Source organism: Coturnix japonica, chromosome Z (genome assembly GCF_001577835.2).
Source record: "Coturnix japonica isolate 7356 chromosome Z, Coturnix japonica 2.1, whole genome shotgun sequence".
In the NCBI taxonomy this organism is placed as follows: domain Eukaryota; kingdom Metazoa; phylum Chordata; class Aves; order Galliformes; family Phasianidae; genus Coturnix; species Coturnix japonica.
This window is the reverse complement of record NC_029547.1, coordinates 46,808,876-46,836,302: the sequence shown is the minus strand read 5'-3', so window position 1 is coordinate 46,836,302 and position 27,427 is coordinate 46,808,876. Positions and strand designations below refer to the sequence as shown.

At 42.6% G+C, this 27,427-nt stretch overlaps 1 protein-coding gene across 2 annotated transcripts in view; it reads right to left on the bottom strand.

Annotated features, from left to right (window-relative positions):
- LOC107306401 (neuronal acetylcholine receptor subunit alpha-7-like) overlaps positions 1-27,427 on the bottom strand; it is a 61,895-nt gene that overhangs the window by 11,494 nt on the left and 22,974 nt on the right. Inside the window, exons 3-8 of one of the 2 annotated variants that reach the window (XM_015849523.2) lie at positions 16,725-16,769; positions 15,236-15,345; positions 12,581-12,660; positions 9,946-10,113; positions 7,498-7,692; positions 6,220-6,306 (exon numbers count right to left, since the gene is read on the bottom strand). In XM_015849523.2, the coding sequence (XP_015705009.1) occupies positions 6,220-6,306; positions 7,498-7,692; positions 9,946-10,113; positions 12,581-12,660; positions 15,236-15,345; positions 16,725-16,769 (685 nt within the window). Of the gene's footprint in view, positions 1-6,219; positions 6,307-7,497; positions 7,693-9,945; positions 10,114-12,580; positions 12,661-15,235; positions 15,347-16,724; positions 16,770-27,427 lie in introns of those variants that run through there. The other variant, XM_032441309.1, reaches the window with a different exon arrangement.

The following is a 27,427-nucleotide window of genomic DNA, read 5'->3' as shown; positions in this document are numbered from 1 at the left end:
TCAGATGTTGTCACCTGCACTTGGCAGAAAATAAGTCAGCTTATTTTTAATGTGCGTTTAACACAGTATTAATTAGCTGTTTAGATATGTGAGGCCATTGTGAGGGGAAGCTGCAAATGATGGATTAAGTGAGCCTCTGGGCAGCTTTACAAACTGACAGGGAATGCAAAAGGGCACACCAAGGAAGCAGAGAGACGCTTGGCAGAGAGGCAGAAAAAAGCAAATATCTTGCCCTTGTGATTATTTAGGCTGAGTAGTGCTTTGTTTATCCTAAGTGTAAGCTGAGGACAAGGTAATATGGCCTCAGCTAAAAAGAATCATTACATAATTTCCACATTTCCTTGCAAATATACCAGACCCTAGAAGTGAATTATTTTCTAGGTGTCAAATTAGAGCAGCATTTCTTTTCCTCAACAGAGGCACTCCAAACAGCATCTACAAGAATTTCGTACATTACTACCTATCATTAGTTAGCTAGTTAAAGCTGAGGTCAAACAACAGAGAAAAATAAGATGGAAAGCATTTTTTTGGTCAAGTGTTTTTACAGTAGTGAAAGTCAGAAGCATTCAGCCATGTACAGGCAGCAGTAGAAGCAAGGTTTATACAAAAACAAAATGTAAGAATACAATGCAGATTATTTTTTTCCAGGTGTGTGGGGTCATCTTTTCAGTGTCTCCTCCTACATGCATGAAGGCCAGCAACAGTGACTTTACTGTAGACAAGGAATGGATTTTTCTTCTTCACAATCAAATTATTTGCATCCTTTTCAAGCATTCTCTGAGTTCTGTATCTGCAACTTGATACTAACTATGCTGATTCTACAGGAACTGACCAAATTGTTCAAGCATACACCTTTCCCTCACATTTATCCCAAGAGGGCTTATAGCCAAACCAAAGACAGCAGTGAAGAAACATGAAGGTTAGGTGGTAAATACAATTTAGCAACTAAATGTCCCAATTGTTATCTACTACAAAACCACTGTGGAGAGGTTATGCATTGTTGGAGTGGGGATAGGATTTTCAGATCTCAGGATTGTGCTATTTGACTCATCCCAGTACTTGCTGCATAAAGGATATTTGGGTACAGAGGTCAGAAGGGTGAACAGTCTTTCCTTGTTTGTTTGGAGTGGAGCTAAGAGTTAAAAGCGGGGCTTTAAACCTGGAATCACAGAATCACAGAATCACAGAATTACCCGGATTGGAAGGGACCTCAAGGATCATGTAGTTCCAACCCCCCTGCCTGGCAGGGCCACCAAACATACGCCTTTACTAGATCAGGTTGCCCAGGGCCCCGTCCAACCTGGTCTTGAACACCTCCAAGGACGGGGCATCCACAACCTCACTGGGCAGCCTGTTCCAGGACCTAACCACTCTTCTAGTAAAGAATTTTCCCCTAACATCCAACCTAAATCTTCCCTCTTTCAACTTAAAACCATTTCCCCTAGTCCTGCTATTATCAGCCCTTTCGAAGAGTTTACTGCCCTCCTGGGAGTAAGTTCCCTTCAGGTATTGAAAGGCTGCAATGAGGTCACCCCGCAACCTTCTCTTCTCCAGGCTGAACAAACCCAACTCCCTCAGCCTGTCCTCATAGGGGAGGTGCTCCAGCCCCCTGATCATCTTCGTGGCCCTCCTCTGGACCCTTTCCAAAATCTCCATGTCTTTTTTGTACTGAGGGCTCCACACCTGGACACAGTACTCCAGATGGGGCCTCACAAGAGCAGAGTAGAGAGGGACAATCACCTCCCTATCCCTGCTGACCACCCCTCTCCTGATGGAGCCCAGGATCCCATTTGCCTTCCGGGCTGCCAGAGCGCACTGCTGGCTCATGTTAAGTTTCTCATCTATCAGGACCCCTAGGTCTTTTTCTGCCGAGCTGCTCTCAAGGACAACTCCTCCCAGCCTGTACAGGTGGAATACTATGGAACAGAGGAACTCACGCTTCGTTTGAGAAGTCATAGGAGGAAAATGGTGCAGAGTGGCCAGAATATGTAAGATGAAAAATGGAAACATGGTGAAACAGCTTGGAAAGTCTCACCTCCACAATAGATGTACAAATGCATGAAGGGGAATAGATAAGAGAAAGCTCAGAAGGATAAAACAATACTAGAAAACAGCAAGGGGTTACAGGAACGCAGCCTTCAAGTGTAATAAAGGCTCCTGTGATTACTCAGAGAAATAAGGAAATGCATCAGAAGACCAGCATGGAACTTATGACGGTGCTCCAGTGCAAAAGGTCAACATACCTTGCAGGGCAAGGAGCAGGGACAGGCTGCAAAGGCAAGATCTGGAATCAATGTTTGGGCATTCACAGCTGGTGTCAAGAAAGCTAAAGTAAGCAGCTGAGGCTGACAAGGGAGTCAAGAGCATCAGGAAGACTTTCTACCATTACACAAGCAGTAAAAAACTGGACTATGTCAACAAAGCACTGGGCTCAATGAAGCCCTCTAAAGAGGACTTGCGTTGCTACAGCTGTTTCAGGCTGGAGCTTTGAGGTACCTGATAACACCATGTTGCTTTCAGGAAAGGGATGGCAGGGACAGGTTCTTCACAGAAGTGTCGAGCAAGATGGTGAGAGCGGGCATAAACTGAAACAATATGCTCAGACTTCTCCCTCCTGAGTGCATCTGCATGTGGAATAGGTTGCCCAGAAAGGCTGTGGTGTCATCTCTGTCCATGGAGGCTCCAAAACATAACTAGAAAAACCTGCACAGCCTCATCTAACCCCAGACTTGAACATGCTCCAAGCAAGGCCTGGGCTAGCAACGTCACATAGTCCTTTTCAATCTGGATTGTTCTGTCACCCTATGAAATAAGCTTCTGTTGCATAGGAATGGCAGTCTTTGAGATCATCATGCTTGAGTGAACTCCAGTATGACAACGTTAGTTTTCTTTTGGGCTATAACAAGGAAGCATCAGACAACTGTAGACATGAGATTGTTTTACGAGTCCCTTACCTGGATACCTGAAGTCACTCTCCAGGATGTTACGAAACATTTATGTACTAGGATTATTCTTTTACTGTGTTCCACAGAACAAAATTTGTCCAATGAACAGATGAAAGAAACAGACTGTGCTTGACCTATATGACAAATTTAAGAGGTGCATTTCCAATACATTTGATATGCTCTAATTATTTAGGTATTTTTTTAAAAACTTACAGTAATACAAGCTACCAACAAGGCTTATTTCGTATACTAATTGTGAGAAGAGACTTCTTTATCGTCTCCTAGACTCTGTGCTCTAACAGGGATAAAAAGGTGAGTGATCCTAACACATGAGTTAAACATTCACATGGAGCAAGGGGCTTGACCGAATGGTTATCCCCACCACCACTACCATTACTCCTCACCTCCTATCATTATGTGATGTTTCTTATGTCTATGCTGGATTAAGTAGTAATTAGCCTACTATTCTAGCACCTATATCCATAGTAATACATAAATTTCTATAGCTTTTTTTCACATATACCTTATTTTCTCTTGTAGGGAATTGTAACATTAGAAACTGATGTAAAACTAGTGCACAGAGCATATACAGCTGCATCCCTTCACTATCTCTCAGTGTCTTCTATCCACCTTTGTGGCGTCCTGGGTATACATACAGACAAGGGTTTTGTTAGATTTTTTTGGAAGCTCCTGTGTGATTCAGTGGCATCTCAGTAAGATGCTCAAGTTATTTGGAAGCTTTCAGCAACTCTTTCCTGTGGGTATTATTACCCTTACTCTCTCTTTGTCGCCTTCCTTCCCCACATGTAAGTCTGTTTTTTTCCTCTATGAAGTTAAATATTAAGATGTCTGAGAAAATATTCTTTTGCCCTTTTTATGATACAACTTGTGCTAGGCTTTAATTTTACAATCAGAAAGTCATAGAATGGCTTGGGTTGGAAGGGACCCAAAAAGATCATCAAGGTCCAACCCTCCTGCCACAGGCAAGGCCACCAGCCTCCAGAAATGCATCTTCTGTCAGCACCTAGATATATTGTTGGACATTTCATTTATTTCAGTTGCCTGGAATGTGCACTTTAGTCATGATTTGCATGAATATATTGACCTTAGCTCAAGAGATGACATTTTAATAGTTTCTGAGTTTTCCTGTGCTGTTCACACTTCTTTGTTTTACAAACCAGAAAAGGTTTGTTTTCCCTACCCTGTTGAGATCAGGAAATGATATTTTACCCACTTTCCACTGGGGAAACTGAAGCTTCATGTGCTCGAGACAGAGGATCATCCTATGAAAACAAAAATAAAGATGACCGTATGGTCTACCCAAACTGATTTCATGATAGAAATGACTCAAATGGCCATGTGGCATGTCTTATTACATAGGTTGCAGAAAAGCTGAATCCTAGCCTCCTTTTCTCCCTTTTAGCAGTTGCCAGTATTACCTGAGACCCTTCTCATGAATGCATGTGGATGCAACAGAAAGGCAACATACAGACCTGTGCCTTTACTGATCACAGTCTGCTACCCAGTCTTCTGCCTCTCCCATCTGACTGAGCTTTCACAGCTCTGCTGGGTCTCTGCATCCTCAAGCCAACAGAGATGGAGGCACCTGAATCTGCTGGTAGGATGACCAGCCTCAGTGCCTTCCCTTCTTCCTCTGCTTCTCAGAAAGCAGTTTAAGGGGTTCACCTAGCAGAGGCTGCAGTCCTTGGCATGCACAGCCCACTAGAATATAGACTGAGCTCCCACTACCCCTTTGATGCTGCTGGTGACCAAGCAGCTGTTGGAGAAATGTGCAGGACACAGAGGTGACTTTCCCTTCCTGTTATTTCTGTCACAATCAACCTCAGAAATAACACACTGTCAAGACCAACATTCTCACTTCTTATGGTAAAGTTCATAATATCCAGGCAGTATCTCTCTGTGCCAGCTCACTGACAGGACAGTCCCATAACAAACAAGCAGTCTCTCCTTTCATATCAGTTCACCTTATCAAACAACAGTGGATCCCTCACCTGCCTTGTTATTTGACAATTCAGAAAGAAGAAATTAATGGGGAAAAAAAAAATGATTAAATGCCCCTGGCATTCTTGCACAACCCTGTGAAAATCATTTAATCCTTCATAGTTTCTTAACTCCTCTGGATTTTTTATAGTGTCTTCAGAGTTATTTAACACTGGCCAGAAAGATAATTGACTAGAAGATTCCTGGTTTGGATTTTACAAGGTTATTTCTAGCTTTAGAGATTTTAAGCCAGTCATAACAACTGTTTAGTTCACAGTGTTGGCTGTGCATTCCTAAAAGCACTTCACCCAAAGTATAGGCTCCCATAAGTTTCATCATTGAATTAACTTCTATAGTTGTAGGTTGAATCTTGCTGTTTTGACAGTGATGGGAATTTCTTGAGTGATTTGTGCAAGCCTCACCACTCTGCTCTCATCTTTATCACTTGATAGGGACAAACTCCACTGTGACAGAATAGTGTTTTAACACACTGGTCATTTTGAAAGAACAGTCTGCAGTTGTACCAATGGGAGTTCTTTGTATAGCTTGGTGAGGATGACCACAAGCAGAAACTGAAACTTCAGTGTGGTTTAAAGGCTAAAGAAGCATCTTTTCCAACTCCCTGTGGATTCAGATACAGTAGCAGGACTCCCCAATGCATTGTTCAATAAGACTTTCTATATCTAAGTACAAACATGTATTTAATTTGCCTGAAGTCATACAATAAAATTTCCACAGCAATGCATAACAGACTGGGGGGGGGGGAAGGGAGGGGAGGTGGCAGGTGTTATGGAAGAGGAAAAACTTCAGCCATCTGCAAAGACATCTTCCAAAGCTTTCTGTGGGCATAGCTTCATCTAGAGAGCTGTCAGATTAACTCAGTGAACACTGATTCAATGAACCCAGAGCCAAGGCTGAGTACTATTCCAGCATCTCACCTGTTCCCATGCACCGGTTGTGCTGTCCTTGTGATTTGCCTACCCAAACCTCCAAGCTACATTGATTTGGTGTCTCTTTAATTATTACAACTACCAGCCTATCTGATATTTCCAGAGTCACTCTGTATCCCTTCTGCCAGGATTTGGGTTTGTTGTTGTTGTTGTTTGATTTTCTTTCTGCATCCACACAAATAGTAAAGCCCAAATGGAGGTTTATTCCTAACACTGCTGAAACCCAAAACTATAGTAAGAAAAAGAGTCAAAGCTCCAACAGGCTTTGAACAGCTCTTGAGAAACATTGTACTTTTTGCACAGAGCAGAGAAAATCAACCTACCTATTAGTGGGACTGAATCAGAAGTTGCAGGCATGATCTCAGCCACAAGCAGCATGAATACAGTCAGGGAAAGCAGAACAGTGATACCTGCAGGGAGTGAACATGGAGAGGAAAGATGAGGAACACGATTGCTACAGCCCCTCTTTTGATATCTTTGCTGTTAAATATAACTTTGTCCTCCTCTCAAGCTAAGCCAAATCCACGAATTCATGCTTGACAGGGCAGGTGAGAACTTTTACAAAGTGAGAGCATCTTTGGATATATCTTTATCTTTTCTCTTTCCACTTCTCAATTGCACCCAAACCTTTGTTTCTCTCCAAGTAAGGGACACTGTTTACTGCTCAGTGAAATGGAACTTGCAGAATGGATAAAATATACTGTTCTTGCCAAACAGAGCTTACACAAAACCCAGACAACCGTTCAAGATGAAGAGAGACTTGTTTTGACTATTAAATGTTATATAACGTTCTCCATAGAGCTGCAGCCTGTTACAAAAGTAACTCTGTGTTATCTTGTTCTCTCTGGAAGGCCTGCTTGCAAAAGCTAACTGCCCTGTGCTGAGAAACTGCCTTCTATTTCATGTGCTTAATGCATGAATGTTACACTCTCTTTTTGTGCTTTAACTCAAATAATTCTTCTCCTTGCCTGCACCCTGTTTTTCACAGTCAGCAGTCACATCCCCCATAGCCCATGTTTTGTCTCTTGAAATTCTGCCTGTTCAGTGTTCTGATGTTTCTACAAACCATGTTCTTCCAGTACTACTTCAGTGTCTTTGTTGTGATCAGATTTGTGCACAACTGATGATTCCAAAGGTCAATTTCATATACTTCCAACTTTCTCCTGGAAGCACCCCTCCTGCCTATATTAATACTCATGACAGTAAACCTCATTTATCTCTTCCTTGGCTGCCATTACTTTCCATTCATGGGGAACTCGTAGCTTGGAGGTCTGAGAGCTATACTTGAAAGGTGAAATTCAACCCCCAGCCATTCCTCTTGACCCTTCACTCGGTGTTTGTTACTATGTCCTATCTGAAGAACGGAGTTAATCAGCTGTGAAATGCACTGAGATGTGCTGAGGAACAGCATGACACTACTGCTTCTTCTGCCAGTGGTAAGTTCTGCTTCATCCCATTCACTGTGTGAATGCTATACACAAACACTAAACAAGTGGTTCTGTTGCTTCTCCAGGGAGATCCCTATTCATCAAAAACCATGAGGTATTATCTGCCATTTTATGGGAAGTACACAAGGAATAAGTGAATTCTCTAGCACTTACCTAAAGAAATCTTCTCTCCTGAATCAGCAGGCAAAAGGAAAACAAGCAGTGCCAAGCCAGATATAAGAACACAAGGAATCAGTAGGTTCAAGCCATAGTAGAGAGTACGTCGGCGCATGGTGATGGTGTATGTTACATCTGGGTATGGTTCTTTACAACATTCATAGTACAACTCATTCCTCTTTCCTGGGACACCTGCAGGGAGGGAGATAAGAATAGTAGACAGTGGCACAGGACTGACCAACATTCACTTGGAAGGGGCCAAGTCCCGACGGTTTAAAAGCACTGGCATTTTTGCCAAGATAAGCTCTCATTAGCACTGAAAGGACCTCAAGAGATACTCTAGCGTCCCGCTCTGCCACAAGCAGATCCAGTCCATGCTACCACCCTGTTGCTTCTGTGTTTTCTCCCTTGGGCTTTTAGACAAGTGATGGGATGAGGAAAAAGAAACAAGATATCTCCTATTCTGGGTACAAACTGCTTCTTTCCTCAAATGGGAGCTAGTGAGGGGTAAAGGCCAGCTGGCTCCACGTCCAGACAACCAAGGCTCTAATCCAGCCAGGAATTTGTCTGGCTCCTAAAGCTGTCAGCAGGAAGGAGAAAGCATTCCCCCACCTCTCCATGGGGTCCCTTACTGTTCCATGCATCCTGTGGCAACTGAGAAGGGAGAAAAAAAAAGATACCTAAATCAGCTGCAAGGTGAAAGTCATTTTCTAAAATGTGTGGCCAATATGGCACATTTGACTGAATAGATTTAATGAGACCAGGGACAATATGACTCAGCTCAGTGTTGTTTGAAAGCTGAAATGCATCATTACAGGGTTAAATCAGCAAAGGCTGACTCTTAAGATCTCATCGTCTTCAGGAACATCTGAATTGACAGTACAAGTTGTTTGCTGTTCCTGATCCACCTTCTGTGTTTTCTAGTATTTACGCTCATACTTTCTGGATCATTACAACCTGGTTCAGACAAAGAAGCTCATCTGATTCAGTTCAAAACCAGTCTCAGCAACCCAGCCTCAAAACAGGAAAATCTGCAAACAGAGGTCAGAATCTAGCACAGATAAAACTAACTTTGGACTTCCTGCACCTAGGGAGTGACTGCTAACTTTTGATGCCATGCACTCTAGCCCATACATCAGATAGGACAAATGTCATCAGCTTTCAAAAGCAGTCAAATCAAGATCATATTCTACCATGTATGAAGGTTAAGATACATCATTGTACAACATAGCTATACCATAGGGTTGGCAATGGTGACCTACTTGCAGTAAACTGTCCAAGAGGCTGTATGGCAGGAACTGCAGCAGGACACATGTCATGGCCAGCTGGAAGAGTTTAGCACCTTGTATGTTTCATGCCATCACTGCTTACCTCTTTCTCTGTGTTACAGTACACATGACAGAAGGTACAGTGATATGTAAATGTTGACAGAAGAATAGCAAGTCTTCATAAAGGGTATGACTGTGGGTTGGCTGGGTATTACCTAACACTTTCACCAAATGAGCTGATTAAGGACCAGTTCTGTCCAACGGCAAGTAAAAGAGACCAGTCACTTCGTCAGATATGAAAATTTACTGAACAGAAATGACCAGTGTATCAAAGCACTGGAAGGTTAGAAATGCTCTGGAATGAACTGACTTCAGGAAGACTTTCCTATGGAGTCCCTCAGCACTCCTGAATACTGATTATGTTTCTTATTTTATTCTCAAATACACTGAATGGCATATTCGGCTGTCCTGGGTTAGTTATTTCCTTGATCAAATATCTGGATTAGAAAACAAAATGGCTGTAAGCTACCATTAAAGCAGTCTAAACTCTGTCCATTTCCATAGCATGGATTCTGATTTTCACCTACTTAAACGAGTTCAAAATAACTCATTAGGAGCTAGCTACAAGTAACTAATTCTGGACACAAGTTTCTCTTTTAAAAATACAACTTGAAACACAGAATAGGAGACATACTAAGCTGCAGCTATTTCCAGATATTACAAACTGTTAGACACTTCAGTGGTTTTCAGGGTGAACAGGATAATCTCAGTAAAAGCTGATTCTGGTTTTGCTGAAATTCTGTTTTTTACACCAATCAATTCTTGACTGATGTGTTTGAGTAGATGTGACAGTAGTGTTCAGTATGTCTACATAAGACACATCTAAGTACAGTTCTGACAAACTGCTCAGATGCATCAGCACCACTACATTTCATTTATGCACTTAGATTTAGGCAATTGATTCAGAACACAGTGTTTTCAGACACATTTCAAAGAACGTGTATGAAAAGTTGTTTTTCATCTGTGATTTTTTTCTTCTTTCTTTCATGCTGCCTTCTATGTGAAAACTTTTCATATCTGTATTTCAAACATCATGATAGAATTAGTAATTTCTATGTATTTGGGTTCTGCTTTTGAAAATTCAAGTACTGAAAAAAAATTAGGCAAGTGAATTTACCCACTAAATCCCACTCTCCATTTGAGATGTAGTTGGAAATATCAGCCTCAAGCATCTGCAGGTCAATCAGCCAACCACTGTGAGTCCAAGAGCCAAACTTCAAATCACACTTCTGCACATCAAAAGGGAACCAGCGGACATCAATGTAACATGTGCTCTTCAAAATGCCTGTGGATAAAAATCAACAAGAATCAAATGTGTGCAGGGTTCTCCTACACCCTTAACTTTTAAAATGACTGTGAGCAACTTTCTTCTCCAAAACCTTGTATGACATAGTCATGGTGTCAGAAAACAGCAAGCACAGGTGGAAGATGCTAGCCTAAGTGCCTTCCTGGGACACTGGTGAAGATCACTCCCTCCCTTATTCACTGCATCCTTGAGGTAGGTTGTCCAGAACACTGTGGCCATGAGAGCTACTTTCCTTGTCTCTTTATCTGGTTGGCCCAAGGAACACATCTGGACTGTACACAGCATGTGTCTAATCCACTGTCTTTATTTCATATTAAGTAATGGAAGATGTTAGGATTTGTTGCATACTGTTGCATACTGTAAAACTGTTTAATTTCACTTTATTTATCTACTTATTCAGCTGAGAGAAGAGATTAAACTAGGGAATGCTCCAGACTTTATTATTGATTCCCCAAGATGCAGTTGCAGGATTTTCCCAGCTGCTCAGGAGAAAAGAGAGCCTAGAGCAAGGGGAAGATGATCTATCTACACAGCCCATATCACAAGCAGCTGGTGGCAAAGCAGAGGTCATCCCTACAAACCTTCACTTCTGCGGGCCTGAGGCTATGCAGCTTTCACTTAAGGTCTCCAGCTTCCCTGAGCAGGTCGGATCAATGGCATTGTGTGATGGAGAAGCAGCTTCTGATTTGATAGAAAGTTACTTACACCCCGTGCTACACTGAGACAACCTGCTGGCAGATATTGTTTCTGCAGGCTCCATAAAATACCAGCTAATGTGAATCCTAGCTCTGAGTCACCTAATCAATTTGTTATTTTCTGTAAGTGCTCAGGTTGCACCTTTTGAAGAAAAATCCCCCAAACTGAGATCACATGTTAGTTTCTTTCCGTTGCTGTAAAAGCTGGGGGCATTGTGGATTAATGGTGTGGTGTGTTTCCCTGCACAAAAACTGATGCTCTGTAGCAGCTGGATTCCCTCCATTTGCTCTGTTACCTTCTGGTAGATCTGCCTCCCACTGTCATGACCATTTTTGTATGGGTTACATTGGTTTTTTTTCTCCCATATTCTCCTGAATCTTGGCTCTGCTAGCTTCCTTCACAACAGACAACTGTCCCCTCCTTGTCCTCTCTCTCTGTTCCTCCACTGAGCCATGTGTAGCAGAGCTTGTTTCTCTAATGGAGAGAATCAGTGAGCACAGCCTGCTTGCAGAGTCATGGGAAATAAAACTTTAATGAAGCCTTGGAAACACCATCTTTTTGCCTCTTCTGTGTTTTCCAATGTCCTGATTAATCTAGCTGCTTCTGTGAGTACTTGTTGCATTAAGCAGGCTGATTATCAACATTTGCCTTCTAAAACGGATTGGGCAAAGCAGTTCAACAGCAGTTAAACTCATGTAAGAAATTATTTTCTATGATTTGCATGAGACTTTTCCTCTACTTCTTACTCTCTCTTTTCTATTTCATATTCTTCACCTTGTGTAGTAGCTCACTGCAGATGTACTCTGCAAGTGTGGTATATCTTCTGCTCTCTTAGTTGAAAATAAACTAGCAGAGCATCAGATCTGCCTATAAATGCACATTCTCCATTGCCTACCTGTACCAAACCAGAAGGGACAGGGAAAGCTCTGTTCTGGTGCATGGCTGATATTATTCCTGTCAACTGTTGCTCTCTGGAGAGCAAACATGCCCATGGGTCTGTCCATGAAAAAAAATAAAAAAACAACAAAAATGCTTTAAAAAGTCTCAAAGGCAGGGATCAACCAAGGATCAGCCATCAGGGAATACCCACTTGTTTTCTGGTGGCTCCTACGGATGTGCTTGGCATCAGTATTCCAGCACTATGGCACAAAGACTGGACATTTCTTGTCCATCAGAGGCTGCAACAAAGGGGATAGCTTGTGTGCTTGCTATAAGTCCTGGCTGCTTGGATACTGAATCAGCAGTACAAATGGCCCTATGGACACTGAATGAGCAATAGAGATGGAAAACAGAATGTGTTTTGGTTTTGGCTTAGCAGGGATGGTCTCAGTTCGTCTTTTCACCTGGAGATGGAGGTTCAGCCTCACATGGTGAAATGCATTGCAGAGATATTGCTGGTCTTGGTTACCTCCTATGGTCACATTTCTCTTCAGTCTCAAGAAAGAACTAATTGGTTTGCATAAGAAACTTTCCTCTGTGAATATACGATGTGAGGTACCTGACACCTTGCTTTAGATAATACCCCAGATTGGCTTCTGAATGATCAAACTACTCAGCAGATTTATGCAGTGGAAATATGATAGCAGTCATGGAGCTAAATTACTTAGTGGATCTGTCTCGTAATTAAGTTATATATTTTGTAAAATTGCGGTGGACTGCATCTAAATGCCTTGATTTCATTTATGAGTGAAAACTGCTTGTAATTACTCAAAGCTGTACAGTGAGCAAACAAACACAGTCTGCATCCTACCTGGAGGAATATATTGACAGGATCCAGAGTAATTCACCAGCACATTTGTGTGAAATGTTGCATCGAATCTTTCATCCGCACTACAGCACAGCACAAACAAAGGAAAGGAAAGAAAAAGCAAGCTGATGTTTAAGATGTTGCAACTTCCAACAGAAAAAAAAAAAAAAAAAAAAAAATTAAATTAAATTTAAAAAAAAAATCTTTAGTGAGAATTAAGTGCACAGAATATCTGAATCAAAGTTTGGCTTATTCCTGGGCAAAGAGCTCAGTACCTTGTTTTCTAATAGACACACCTGGCCTGCACCCAGACATGCTGATGGCTTGCTGTAATGTCCTCAGAGAAGCAAGAGGCAGGGCTGTTAGATGTTTTGGGGCAAAGGCAGAAAGGAAAGGAGCAGAAGTATTGCAGTTTTTGAAGTTCTAAGGCAGTTTTAAAGTTTGAGTTGTTGGCAGGATGAGGCTTTTCTAGGGCTGCTGTCAAAACCAGGCAGCACACAGTGTAACTCAAGTAGTTTTTTACCTAAATATCTGTTGTAAAAGCAAGGATGCCCTGAGGCAATATTTCTTCTGTCTCTTTGGATGCATAGGGGCCAAAAGTTTGCTTTGGGCAATGGAAGAAGGTGTTGGAGAGAATCTGTTTCAGATTTGGGGCACGTAGGAGGGTATTGATAGAGACTTTAAGAGCAGAAACCCAGTGAAACAGACCAAGAAAGGAGAATTTATTTAGGATTCCAGTGATTCTGAGAAAAAGAAGGGAATAATGACCTGAGCAAGAATATTGTTCAAAGAAGCAGGTATGGGGGACTGTTCCAGTTTAAATACAGAAGAATTCCCATGTTGGACCCTTGCTTATCATGGCTACTTGCAGGTCCATGTCTCACACTCCCTGTCTAGCCACCAAACATGGAAAATTTCAGTCTCCGTTCCTCCTTTAGCCTTCTCCTTGTTCATGTCTGAGAAAGATGGACACAGTGCCAGAAAGCTGAAAGTAATTTTCTGGCATGGGTTTTCCTAAAAAAAGAAGGAAAACAAATACTGAAGAGTACCACAAGCCTAACATTTCTGCAGCCTGCTCTCATGTCAAAGCGTGAAGAACAATGTCCTCTGCATCAGGATCTTCTGCATCATCAGGGCTTGAAAATCAAGGACTGAACTCTGGAAACACGGGAGCAGGAATGGCTGACTCAGGAAGAACATAAAAACCAGCAGAAATCAATGGGGGTAAAAGTGAAAAGACTAGTGTGCAAAATGAGTGAGAACACAAAAGGCCACAAGTAAGACGTTCATTAATAGAAGAAAACAAGGAAAAGACAGCGGGTGAGATAGTCTCACTGCTTGCTGTGAAAGGAAAGGAAACAACAAGGTACAGGGAGCTGCAGTACCCTGTACCTTCTGTGCTTCACTCTTCAGGGATTGTGGGAACCAACTTTCCCACAGTGGTCAGAGTCCAAGGCAGGAGAGGAAAGAAAAGCGTTAAAGTAGAAAAGTCAGGCTCCAGTTGGCAGCACTGATGAAATTTACTCTTGAGTACTGAAGGTGGCCGAAATGCTCTCTGAAGCATTAACAATTATTTGTGAGAGTCTGGAGATTGCAGGAAAGAGCTCAGTGAATTAGAGAAGTTCAAAGAGAAATCTGATTTATTTTTTCTTTTTTTTTTATTAAAAAAGGTGAAATTATAGACACATCATCCTAACTTCAAAGATAATGAGGTAAAAAAAGCTGGCATGGATTTGTCAAGGGCCAACTGCATCAAATCAATCTGATTTTCTTACTGAATAAAAGTAGAAGATATATCTGAACTTCAGAAAGCCCTTCCTGAGACATATTCTTATAAACAAACTATGGACCAGATAATATGAATCATTTTTTGGAGACTGGAAATTAATAAAGAGACTGTAAGTAGTAAAGCTGTAGTAAAGAATAGCAATTTTCAGGTCACTTCAAACCTCCTTCAGATGTCTTACAGTAGGTGCTTGGAAGGGAAAATATTGAAAACCAGATGGAAATCCAAACCAGATAACTAGAAAGGATTATGTTTAAAACCGACAGAGAAGGACAGGTCAGTGAAAAAATAAGAATTAAAGCAAAAGTAGAACCCCTTCCTCCTAGAAGGCAATAAAGAAAGGTCTCTATAGAGAACTTCCACTCAATCCAACAGTGCAGAAGTGCTGACTGGAGTGCTAGAATCCATAATGGAAAAGAAAAAAAGGATTCTATGGGGTTTAGAGGAGCTAAGGAATGATGAAAGGGTATTTATAAAATGTGGGTAATGGAGAATATGCAAAGAAATGGATTATTTACTTCAAGCAGGAATATAATGGCACAAGCAATTTTCCAGCAGAGGTATGGTAATTTCATGGAGAGTATGGATTGTTTTCACATTCACTGGGAAAAGAGAAGGAAGACATCTATAAAATTACAGAAAGCATGACTTAGAGTGACTACTAGAAAATATATTATCTTGCATTTGTTTGCTTTTATTTTTATTTTTATTTTTATTTTTATTTTTATTTTTATTTTTATTTTTATTTTTATTTTTATTTTTATTTTCAAGAGTAGTAGACAAAACCCTGGAATATCAGTGCAGCATTCTTGTTCAACAGCATCTAGTGCTCTAGTTCCAGGCTCCCACTGCCTATTGTGCATCTTGCTTACCTGTTATAGAGAAGAATATCGGGCACCCAAATCTGGTCGGATGGAAATCTCAAGTTCTGCACACCCGGGTATTCATACTGATCCCAAGACAAGTAAATATCAACCCAGTACTGTTGGAAAATACATACATCAGATTATACAAGCTGGTAAAAGTCTTCTGAGTTATTTGGAATATTATGGGTGCAGAATGGATATTATTAGTAGTGATAGCAGTGGAATGATAATAGTTTAATGCTAGGCTTCAATTATTAAGAAAGGTTGGCATATAGAGAGAGGAATTTGCAGGTTGATGACTCATTGTTGCTAGCTGCTGTATTTAATTTAGTGCCTAGCCACTCCACTCTGAGACATGAAGCCAGACATCTCAAACAATTTGGGCTCAGGCACAACTTTTATGCTGAAAGTGACTTACAGAAAAACCCTATGGTAGGGCTGCAAGAGAGTTATTGGTGCTATAGCTGAAGACACTTGCTGCTAAGAACAAGATACATGCAGGCTCTGCTGTGATGATAACATAATCCCATATTTTGGTTTGGTTTAGTTATTGCAATAGAAAAAACTCATTCAAATCCCAGCAGATATCATCTGTGGAATAAACAACCTATTCAGTTGCACCCATTAACTTGACATAGTATTTAGCTGCTCAAGTCAAAGCAGAATTAGCTCAATCATTCAAGTCTCCCACAGGTTTTTCCCTGCAGAGCGCATCTTTGCTGAGCATAAGCCATTAACAAGATCAGTTTATGCTCCATAAAAATAGATCATATCTATCACCACACACAGCCAGCAGAAGATGTGGTAGGAAGTTCCCTGCACCAAAGCCCTAAGTGAAGATCAGTTTTACATATCCTGCATGACTAGTTCAGGTCAATCTTCAGTAGGAGCAATTTGTAGGAGAGGGAGGAGGTATGTTCATGCATTAGATTTTTAAAGTAGAAGGGAAGGCAGTGTTCCCAGGAAGCTGTCCCACCAATGAGTTTGGGCACTGCAGATGGCAAGCCAATCAACAGCTGAATGTAGTTCTCTGCATTTGGGGTGCATGCCAGAGTGTCCTGCACTTTCAAGGGATACCGTAGTTCCCAATTATAGACAGACATGAAGATTTCTCCAGAAGCCATGAGAGCGGGACAGCCAGGTATAATGGAGGTGCCTGGCTCCTTCACTGCAAGTGCCCAGCTCTACTGTTGGAAGGGCCCTGAGCCTCTTGAAGAGTCTTCAGCTAGGGTGGGAGCCTTGCTTTGGGCTCTCTGTTACAAGATCATTATGCCCATTGGCCTAACAGTGCGGTTAGTATTACTTCCCAGTGTCTGCCCAGAGTGTGAATGCAGTCTCCTGTTGTTTTCACTACTAAAAGGAGCACTAGAAAAATGTCAGAGAACTCATTCAGACAAGTTAAAAGGCAGTAATCTTGCTTTCCAGCTAAGAAATCACATTTGGTAGTTTGCTATTAGGAAGGTTTTTATATTCTGTATTCATACAGGTTACTCACCATCTGCAGCCAAGCATTTGTAATCAACACCTGATTCTTCTCATCCTTAGAGAAGGAAAAGAGAGAAAAAGAAATGAGACTCATGGATTACATGTGGAAGATTTCCTTTGAAAATCCATATTGGGTTAAATAAACAAAAAACTTTTTCAAGTAGCTTGTGAGCTCAGTGCAAAATTATTCAACTGCATAACATGATTGAGACAATAACAGCTCTTTTCTACCTTTAGAAACTACAGACCTCCTGAATTTACCATAACTGATCAACATCAGAAGTAAAAAAATTAGGCAGTGGCTGTTATTTAGCTGGAGACAATTGAACTGTTTACTAAATATATACAATTTTCCTTTTGTCTAGTAGGTACAACATGTGGCAACTTGAGGGAGTTCGTATCACATTTACTGCCTCTGCAAAACAGTCTAAGTGCTCTTTCTTTGGAGTCCTGGCAGTCTATTGCTTAGCTCAGGCTGAACTGGAAGGTCTGGCTTGTGGAAATGCTAGCACATGAGAGCAAGCCACAGACATCTGAAAGGGAACTCATGAGGTGTCCACACAGAGCATGGGATCCGTATGTTCAGACACCAGCATGTAGAGGCTACAGGGAAGCAGCTCTGACTCATGTCAGAAATGAAGTAGCCTCCTTACGGATCTACATGTTGCCCACATTGCTCCAGCCAGCCTGCAGCTATAGAATCCTATGGTGTCATCACCACAGCAGATATGGAGAAGCAGGGCTGCCAAGTTCCTGTAGTGTAGAAATTCAGATCCACACCTCTACTTTGCTCAGCTCCAGATACCACCACAGGTGCCCTGCACTTACCTGAGAATGAGATACTCAGTATTGTTGGTCCACAGTATGCCCAGTTATTTCCAGCTTGGACTCAGCTGGATCCTCCCTCAAGCATAGGTTTGATGCTGTAGCTTCAGTATAAGCTTGACTGATGCAGCCATTTTCTAAGGAAACCACATTCCTGGCCAAAAGGCATGCTAGAAAGCAGTGTTTTCCCCCTCTGCTTCAACTCAGCTCTCTTGGGCAAGCATTGGAAGGCCAACAGCTATGGCCTGGCTCAGGTGACTCCAATGCTTTCAACATGTGCTCTCCCAGTCTGTCACACCCTACAGTGCACTAACTTATTTCCCTTTCTACAGTTAATAATCATAGATTATGCTGAGTTGGAAGGAAACTGCAAGGATCACAGAGTCCAACCCCACTGACTCCACACAGGACCACCCAAAATCCAAACCCTATGTCCGAGAGAAGTGTCTAAATGCTCCTTGAACTCCCTTAGCTCAGAGCTGTGCCCATTGCCTTGGGCATCCTATTTCATTCCCACCTCCCTCTGGTGCAGCCCCTTTCCCTCACCCCCATCCACCCCTCCCCTGGCACAGCTCCATGCCGTTCCCTCGGGCCCTGTCGCTGTCACACAGAGCAGAGCTCAGCGCTGCCCTCCGCTCTCTGTGAGGAGCTGCAGCTGCCATGAGGGCTCCCCTCAGCTCCTCTGCTCTGTGCTGAGCCCATCCAGGGACCGAAGCTGCTCGTCATATATCCTGCCCTCTAGACCCTTCATCACCTTTGTAGTCCTCCTTTGTACACTCTCTTACAAGTTTAGATCTTTTTTCTACCATGGTACGCAGTGCTGGAGGTGAGGCCACACAGTGCAGAGCAGAGGGGGCAGCCCTTCCTCTTATCCGGTGGTAGCACTGGGTCTGCTGCACCACAGGGTGCACAATCTGGCACTTGCTCTACTTAACATTTATACAGTTGTTTATTGCCCAGCCCTCTAATTTGTCAAAATCTCTCTGCAAGGCCTCTCTATCCTCAAAAGAGTTAATGTCATCTCTAAACTTCCTTACTATACCTTACAGTCCCATACCCAAGTCATTGGATTAAAGAGAAATGGCCCTAAAATTGAGTCCTGTTGAACCCCACTAGTGACTGGTAGCCAGCTTGATGTAATTGCATTTACTACAATTCTTTGAGCCAATCATTCACCCACTCCTTTTTGCCTACCTTTACTTCGGGCATTTTTCTCAGAAGGATAGTGTAAGAAATAGTATCAAAAGCTTTGCTGAAATCTGAAAAGATTACATCAACTGGCTTTCCTTGGTCAGCTAGGTGAGTAACCTTGTCATAAAAGGAGATTAAGTTCATTAAACCAGATGCTGTAAATGTGAAATATGCTTTGGGTTCCTGAGACACTACTCTTCAAGTTGTGCCCAGGCAGGTTCAGTTTGGATATTAGGAAAGATATCTTCTGTGGAAGAGTTGTCAGGCACTGGAATGAGCTGCCCACAGAGGTGGTTGAGTCACCATCCCTGGAGGTGCTCAAGAAACATTTAGATGTGGTACTGAGGGTTTAGTGGGGAAATACTAGTCGTACGTGAATGGTTCAACTAGATGATCTTACATGTCTTTTCCAACCTTGGCAATTCTATGATTCTATAATTTATTTGTAGGCAATTTTCTGTTTGTTTCTGTTTCTCCTGCTCTTCCAAAGCCAAGATGAAATATCAAACACAGGACTTACACAGAGACCAGAGAAATCAGCTGCATTACAAGGAAGATAGGGAAATCTCTAATGGAAAGAGAGATGTTCCAGCATTAGCAAAGCTGCTGTGAAACTGCAAGAAATACTGAGACTGAGCTATAGTGATCAGATCTCAGGGTTCATTGCAGAAGTCACCAGTGGGATCCAATAACAAACACTGATGACCATGGTTCAGTAAGAACAGACAGACAGAGAACCTCACCAAGATGCAAGATAATGTGGTGGCCTAGTCAACTTCTAAAGAAAATCTATTTGTTTTCATTTAATTGGGTCCAAAAATGTCTGGTCTCCATAATCACAAGGTAAACCACAGTCCTTAAGTAGCCTGAGCTTTTTGTATCATGCTGATACCTAATTATACTATTTTAGCAATACTTAGTGGTTAATGAAGTGAAACCACCTTATTCACTTTAGAAAAAAATACCAGTCTGCTAACATCAAGCTACTTTCATTCTGTCCTTCTTTGCCACTCCTGCTCCAGAGATGAAAAGAAACTAGTGAAAGATGCAAGCTACTCAGAAGCAGACCGTGTCACATTAAGCTGCATCTATAGATGTGTTTTCTTCAGTGACACCTCTGAGTTTACCTCCTGTGTGTCCCACACATAAGCCATTTTGTGGCTGCAGGCTTGCAAGCTAATGCATGAATTAAGGGCATATGGAGAAGCCTTTTTCTGTTTCTCTCTGGTGCAAAAGATAGTGGATTACTGGCACTGCTGAATCCCTAGCATAAACTTGTTTGTATCATGTTTCCCTCTCCTCTTACTTGTCCTGTTGGAACTGCAGAAGCATCCCATCCTAGAGAGGATGAAATAATTGATCTGTAGGACGTCCAAGGTTGCTTTGGCACTGTGAACAGAGATATCTTCTACCAGATGTCCCAGGAAAAGGAAACTTCAAGCATGACACAGGCCTTTGCCATAATCATCTATGCACAACTGTACATCACATCACCTCCACTGCCAATCCCCTTGCTTCCCCTTGAGATAACTCTAACCTGCTTCTGCTGCTGAAAGATATCACACAAAAATCAGCTTAGGTTTTATATCCTGTTATACTGGTAATAAATTGATTCAGCAGAGCTATTTGTTTTGACAGACGCTGGAAACAACAGCAACTCAAGAACACTGAGGACATGTCCAAAGATCCTCAGAGGATCATTTTTCTTGACTGATACCCACCTAGACATTCCTGTGTCTTCTGGGCATGGTGAATATAATGATTGTCTGAGTTGCTTATTAAAACCTAGCTATATTTTGTGTGGCTAATGAATCAATAATTGCTTTATAATTCCAGCTCCCAGTGCATGAAATCAACCAGGGGAGGCAGGAATGACTGAGTGGAAATCTGCTGGAGGATTCAAGCTAAGGGATAAAAAGGAAATCTATAGGCTGTAGAAGCAGGCACACGTGGACTGGAAAGAGTTCAAGTATGCTGTCCAGATGCAACTGAACCTGGGAAAGAATGTGGAAAAACAAGGAAAATGGATATTTTCCAGAAAAAAAAAAAAAGGTCAAGGAGTATGTGTACCCTTTGAAAACTGAGAAAGGAGAACTGGCAACAACAGACATGGAGGAAGCTGAGGTACTCAGCAGGTCCTTTGCCTCAGTCTTCACTCTCAGTCAGGCTTCCCACGTCTCTCATGTCCCTGAACCTCTAAGCAGGGGCTGGATGAGCCCTCCCACCAGAAGTGAAGAGTAAGTTCAAGGTCATATGATAAAGCTGAATGTGTACAAGTCTGTGTGATCCAATGACATGCATCCCAGGGTCCTGAAGGAACAGGCTGACATAGTTGCCAAGCCGTTCTCCATCATATCCAAAAAGCCATGGCTGTCAGGCAAACCAGAGAGTGCAAAAAGGGAAACTGCTCCCATTCTTAAGAAAGAGAGACCTGAGGGACTGCAGGCTAGTGATCCTTGTGCCTGCGGCTGGGAAGATCATGGAGCAGATCCTGCTGGAAGATATGCTAAGGCACATGTGAGACAATGAGATGATCCGTGACAGCCTGACCAATTTAAGCAAGGCAACATGTGCCTGACCAACCTGGTTGCCTTTCACAAGGGAGTCAATGCACCGATGTACAAAGGAAGGGCAACAGTTATCATCTAGCTGGACTTCTGCAGGACTTTGGATATCCTTAACTAACTCTAAACTGGGGTTGGAGCAACCCCTGATATGTGTACAGACTTGAAGAAGAGCTCCATGTGAGCAGTAGAGAAGGACTTGGGAGTCCTCATGGATGAAAAGCTGGCCAACAGTGTACACTTGAAGCCTGAAAGACCAGCTGCATCTTGGGCTCCATTATAAGGCAGATGGCCAGCAAGGAGAATTAGGGAGCTGTCTCCCTCTGCTGTGTTCTCATGAGGCCCCATCTAGAGCAATGAAAACAAACCTGGGTCACCCAGCATATCAAAGTGCTGGGGTGGTACTGGAGGTTGGATCTAGTGGGCGGCAACCCTGCCCATGGTGGGGGGGAGCTGGAACTGGATGAGCTTTAAAGTCCCTTCCACTCCAAGTTGTTCTATGATTCTTTGTTTTTAAGCTCTATACTGCATACATCCACCTTGAAAAGTCTTTCTGTGTACTTCTAAGAGAAAGCTGAGCAAAGTGATCCAAATGATAGGCTGTTGCAACCAGGAGGCTCTTTTCCCTAACCTGTGTCATATGAAAGATTCCCCGTGTATGTTACAGCACAGCAAGGGGAGGGGGAGGAGTGGATTTTGCCCTTTGTATTGGCTGCCTGAAAGCCACAGGGGACGCAGTAATATGTAGTGGATCTGGAAGGCTTGCAAATTTCATCCCTGTGGAGACATCTCTGTTAAGAAGCCTTTAACTTCTGACTTCGATTCACAAGGAAACTCTCTTTTACCTGATATTGCAAGTTTTTACTTAATAGACACCGAAGAAAATCATCTAGGGTTGACTTCTGTATTTTACAGAACTGTTTGTTGCCCTACTTGCTCACCTGCCACATTTTCATGAGGTTCTTATTCAGATGTTGATGACTTTGTAAGTAGCTTTGACTTCAAGCAGCTCATTATCCACTGCACATCATATTGGTATTTCGGTTAGCCTTAAACGCATTATCTTGGGTACATTTTGCCTACTTCTCATAAGGCTACTGTGACAATTGTGTTTGTCCTACTTGTCAGGTTTATTTTATAGTCAAAAAGGAACTTGCCTATTAGAGTTTGTGCATGTTTATCTAGAATATAACTGTGTCCTGCATGGTCTTCTTTTCTTGCTTTTCGATAATCACAGTTAGGAAGAGTTTTGGATTACTTATGTATCTTTCAGCCTTGGGGGAGAAAAGTGTCACTTCAGGCTGTTTCCATGGCCATTCAGAATCTGCTCTCATCCTTGCCTTCAGGCTTCCACATTTTCAAAGGCTTTATGGAAAGCAAACCCCAGAAAATGCTGTATGTGTGTTCAGCAAAAGATGCAACCTGACAGGTCCTTCTTATCACAGGACAGAACAAAAAGGTTTCTAAACAAGCATCCAAGTTTGCAAAAATAAGTAAATAAACAAATAAAAATTAAAGATTTAAAAAATGCAGAAGCCTGTTTCAAAGGAGCATAAGGGCATCATTTTACACTGGGCAGGAGTATGTTGAAATTCAGTTTCCCTCTTGTCCAGACATAGCCCTCCTGCTAAGACCCTTCTAGGAAAGGACTCTGAGGAGCCAGGCTATGCAAAGAGTACACCCTCAGGCTGCCCAAGAGGTGAGAGCTGTGGAACTCTGTGTCCATACCTTAGCACAAGGGCTCTTAGGGAGGAGGTGTTTATTGTGCTTTCTGGGATGGTTACCTGGCCTTTCCAGAGCCCTGGAGGAATCAGGAGCTGTGGACTGTGTACACATCTGAGAGACTTAAGCAAGGGAGGGACTATGTTTTTCTGCTACAAAGATACTTCCACATAATCATGAAAGTTCATATTCCTTATGTTGCCTCAGGTGGTCACTGTTAGTTACTGTCTGGCCTAGATAAAAGCTAATTCTCCAACTTGGGAAGCACTGTAAACAGCTCATTCATATGTGTTGTGTATTTGTGCAAAGGAATTTAAGGTAAGTCATGAAAGTGCCTTTTCTCCTAGGAGAAAACTTGAATAACCCAACAGTTTGCCTTTTTCTGTGCGTGGTCCATGCCTCACTTGGCACTGTCAGACCTGGAGATGACCTTCTGTTTCTGACAGTCTCCCAGCACTCGACTCTCCCTACAGCAAAGAAATGAAAGCAGCCCTGCCAAGATCCCAGGTGAGGCAGGGGATGACAAGCCTCCAGAGATGCCTTCCAGCACTCCTCTGGGTATTCTCCTGGGCTGCAAATGCTCATTTCAGGCAAATAAGTTTGCTCCTGGTATTTAAAAATACTTGAAAAACAAGCTCTGTGGTCACTGGTCAGTACAGCATTGTCCTGTAAATCCCTCCTTTCTTTATCTGGGTCATATTTCCTATCTTCAGCTACAGCCCAGTTGGTCCTCTGTTCTGGACATTTGATTATTCCTTCAGCCTCAGAGGTTTGTTTTGGAACACGTGCCAGGACATGTGAATGATTTAGTTTGGTTTTGTTTTCACTGCTATCAACTCAAAGCCTAGAGTATGCGTAAGTTTTCTTTTCTTTTGCACCAGTGCCTGTCAGTAGACTCTCCCTCAGACCAGCATCCAGACAAAATATGACTGCCTTCAGCCATACAATTATCTAGGTCATAACACATGGACAAAAGAATCCAAAGGCCTTCCTGGTTCAGTAGCCACATCATACAGTGATGTGTCATCTCTGTAACAAGGCCTTTGTTAGAAGGTGACTGACATCATTAATCCTTGCCCTCTCACAGAGCTCATTGATTCTACCATTGATTTCTTGCAAGATATTGAACAGAAAAATCCCAGATCGAACAGATAATTCTTAGAGGTGACAGAAGTCTTTATTTTTTAAATACTGTTTATGTTCCTGAATTTGTAGGAGGGATCTGGCCAAGAAAGAATTCCACTGACTTGGGGAGTCGGTAAGTTTTTTTTAGCAGAGGTATTACTCTCTACCCCGGATTTTGATCAAGATAATCAAAAGGAAATGGTATGGCTTTCAAAAGCTTGTAGGCTCTGCCTTTACCTGCAGCTGGCAGCCGTTTAGATTGCTGAAATACTCAAATGCCCAAAACCTTGAGATGATTAATTAAAACAACTTCAATGCATTAAATGAATGAAAACAACTCAAAATCTGCCAGCTTGAGGAAAATGCACATTCCCCTCAAAACACTCCTTTTTAGCACAGTCACCATCATTAGCTCTGCATTTTCACCAGTGATGAACAAGAGCCTGCATGCTGCACTCATAACAACCTGCACCAGCAGAGGTGACCCACTGTTGTCACCACTGCTGAAACACACCACCCACTGCCTCACTGTGCTCACATCCACTGTCTGATCTCCATAAACATTCAGCCAGTGTCAGCAAATGTCAATGGTTGCCTTTTTTTTTCCACATAAGGAATTCAGTGTCACACCTTTGCTTCATCTGCACTCCCATGTCAGGCATCATTTTGTCAGACAACAACAAAACGTAACTGAATATCTGCAGGTTACAAGAGGGTTCAACTTGTACTGATATACCACCAGTATCCACCTCTGATGTAACGGGCCAACATAATAAAATAGGAGGCATTACTTTTGGAGCAGCCCTTGTATTTAAGAGCTCATATTTGAACACTCCCTCCCTCCTTCTTTCCTCATTTTATTGCTGTGGGCTTTTACTTCTATGAAAGATCAGATGTTATTTCTTGTAAGTATATTTCACCAAAGGCTGAGACAGATTTCTGCCTCTCTCCACTGGTTTCTCCTTGAGGCAACAGCTTTCCTGGTCCCTTCTACTGCCTTAGCAAGGAATATGTCCTTCCCCTGGAGCAACTAGCCCAGACTGCCTTTGGCCTTTGTACTGGGTGGCAGTGTGGGGCTGTACAGTCTTGTGGCCTCTAACCATGCTTCTGCTGATTTTTTTCACCCTGAAGAAGAGGTGCATGATACTCCTCTCAGTAGGGAGGAAACACTGAGGAGTTGTGGCTCACACTGCTGGTGACTGAATCCCACAGACTCATGCATTTTCCCATTGTTACAAATTCATACTGCTGCTGTGGTGAAGAAATGCTACACAATACAAGCGTGCTTGCATCACACACGCAGCATGACCTTCAGCTACAGACTGTGGCTGTAGGTGCATTCCTTGGGAAACATTTTTCTTTATTGCAGCCACTCAGCAGTGCTCGAAGACCAGAACAACTGGGAAGAGTGCCATGCAATAGTCTCCAACATTGCTTTTGACTGTGTTTGGCCTCAAGCCCTTCAGCAGAGACCTGCACATTCCAGGGATCACATCCCCATGCTAGGAGGAGCTCTGTTTCACTGTTTCACAGATGTTCCCACAGGGGTCTGTACTGGGATCAATGATCTTTAACACCTTCATCACTGATATTGACAGTGGGAGCAAGTACACCCTCAGCAAGTTTGTGGATGATACAAAGCTGTGTGGTGCAGTCAATGTACCTTAGGGATGGGATGCCAACCAGAGAAATCCAAACAAAGCTTGAGTAGTGAATTCAGAAGAACTTTATGAGATTCAGCAAACCCAAATGCAAGGTCTGTACCTGAACTGTAGCAAACCACACTGTCAGTACAAGCTGGGGAATGTAAGGATGGAGCACAGCCTTGTTGAAAAGGACCTGAGGGTACTGATGGATGGCAGCTGGACATGAGCCAACCATGTGCCAACTATATCCTGGGCTGCATCAAAAATGGCATGGACAGCAGTTTAAGGGAGGTGATCCTGCCCCTAACTGCTCTGCGCTGGTGAGGGTTCACCTACCATATTGCGTCCAGATGTGGAGTCTTCAGTATAGGAGAGATGGGGACTTGTTGGAACACATCCAGAGGAGGGCCACAAAAATGATCCAATGAATGGATGCCTCTCCAATAAGGACAAGCTGAGAGAGCTGGGGCTGTTTAGCCAGGACAAGAGAAGTCTTCAGGAAGAACCAATAGCAGCTTTTCAGTATTTGAAGGGGGCTATAAGAAGGAAGAGGACAGACTCTTTTGCAGGGTCTGTTATGACAGGTCAAGTGGAAATGGTTTCAAACTAAAAGAGATGAGATTTAGTTTGGCCATAAGGAAGAAGTTTTTTACAGTAAGGGTAGTGAGGCATTGGAACAGGTTACCCAAATGTCTCCATCTCTGGAGACATTCAAGCTCAGGCTGGATGGAGCTCTGAGTACCACATTGAACTGTGGATGTCCCTGTTCATTGCAAAGCAGTTGGACTAAATGACTTTTAAGGGACCTTTCCAAATCAAACAATTCCATGATTTTATCTCCCTCAGAAGCCCCAAAAGTCCCAAGAGGACGACAGCTTTCATGTGTCTTTCCAGAACAGGATTGCTCTCTAATTGACAGCTTGGACAAACTGACGTGTATGTCCAGCTCCTGGGGGTGTTATGTCACAGCCTAAAAGCAGCCACTCCTCTACTGAAATCCCAAGCCATTCACATACAGCATGTAGGTGTTTTGCGTATTCTCCAGGGTGGGTTTCTCATTCTGAAATAGCCTTCCATGTATTTTGCGCTCTGTTGGCATATGTTCCAATAAACAAGACTAGACAGGAATTGTTATTCCAAGCTATTCATTATTCATTGCCTTTTTCATCATTTGAAGTCATAGGGAAAGCAGCAAGAGAAGGGCAGAGAAAGGTCCCCAGTAGGCCAGCCCTGAATACTCATCAAGGTCTCACTCCCAGGCTGCATGTAAGGTTGCCTTTACATTTTCTTCCTCTACTTACATGCTGCTATGACAGACATAAGCCTGTTCTGAAATATAAGTAGTCACTTAAAGCCTTTGGTCAGGAAAGGGAAATGGGGAGAAAAGGTTTTTACATAGCATCAGTGACAGTCTCTCTGGAGTTAGAAAATACAGTGTTAAGTTACAAGCCTATCAAACACAGGAACACTAAGAAACACTGAGTCCATGGATAAGATGACAGCCTTGGTTAGAATGCCTTATTGTAACCTGTGTCTTTGGAAAGGTGACTATTTGCAGTGCCCCCATCGTGTGACAGTTTCCACAGCCCATGGTGAAGCATAGCCAGGAGAAGTCTGATTTCTGTGGACCCTGCTGTCCT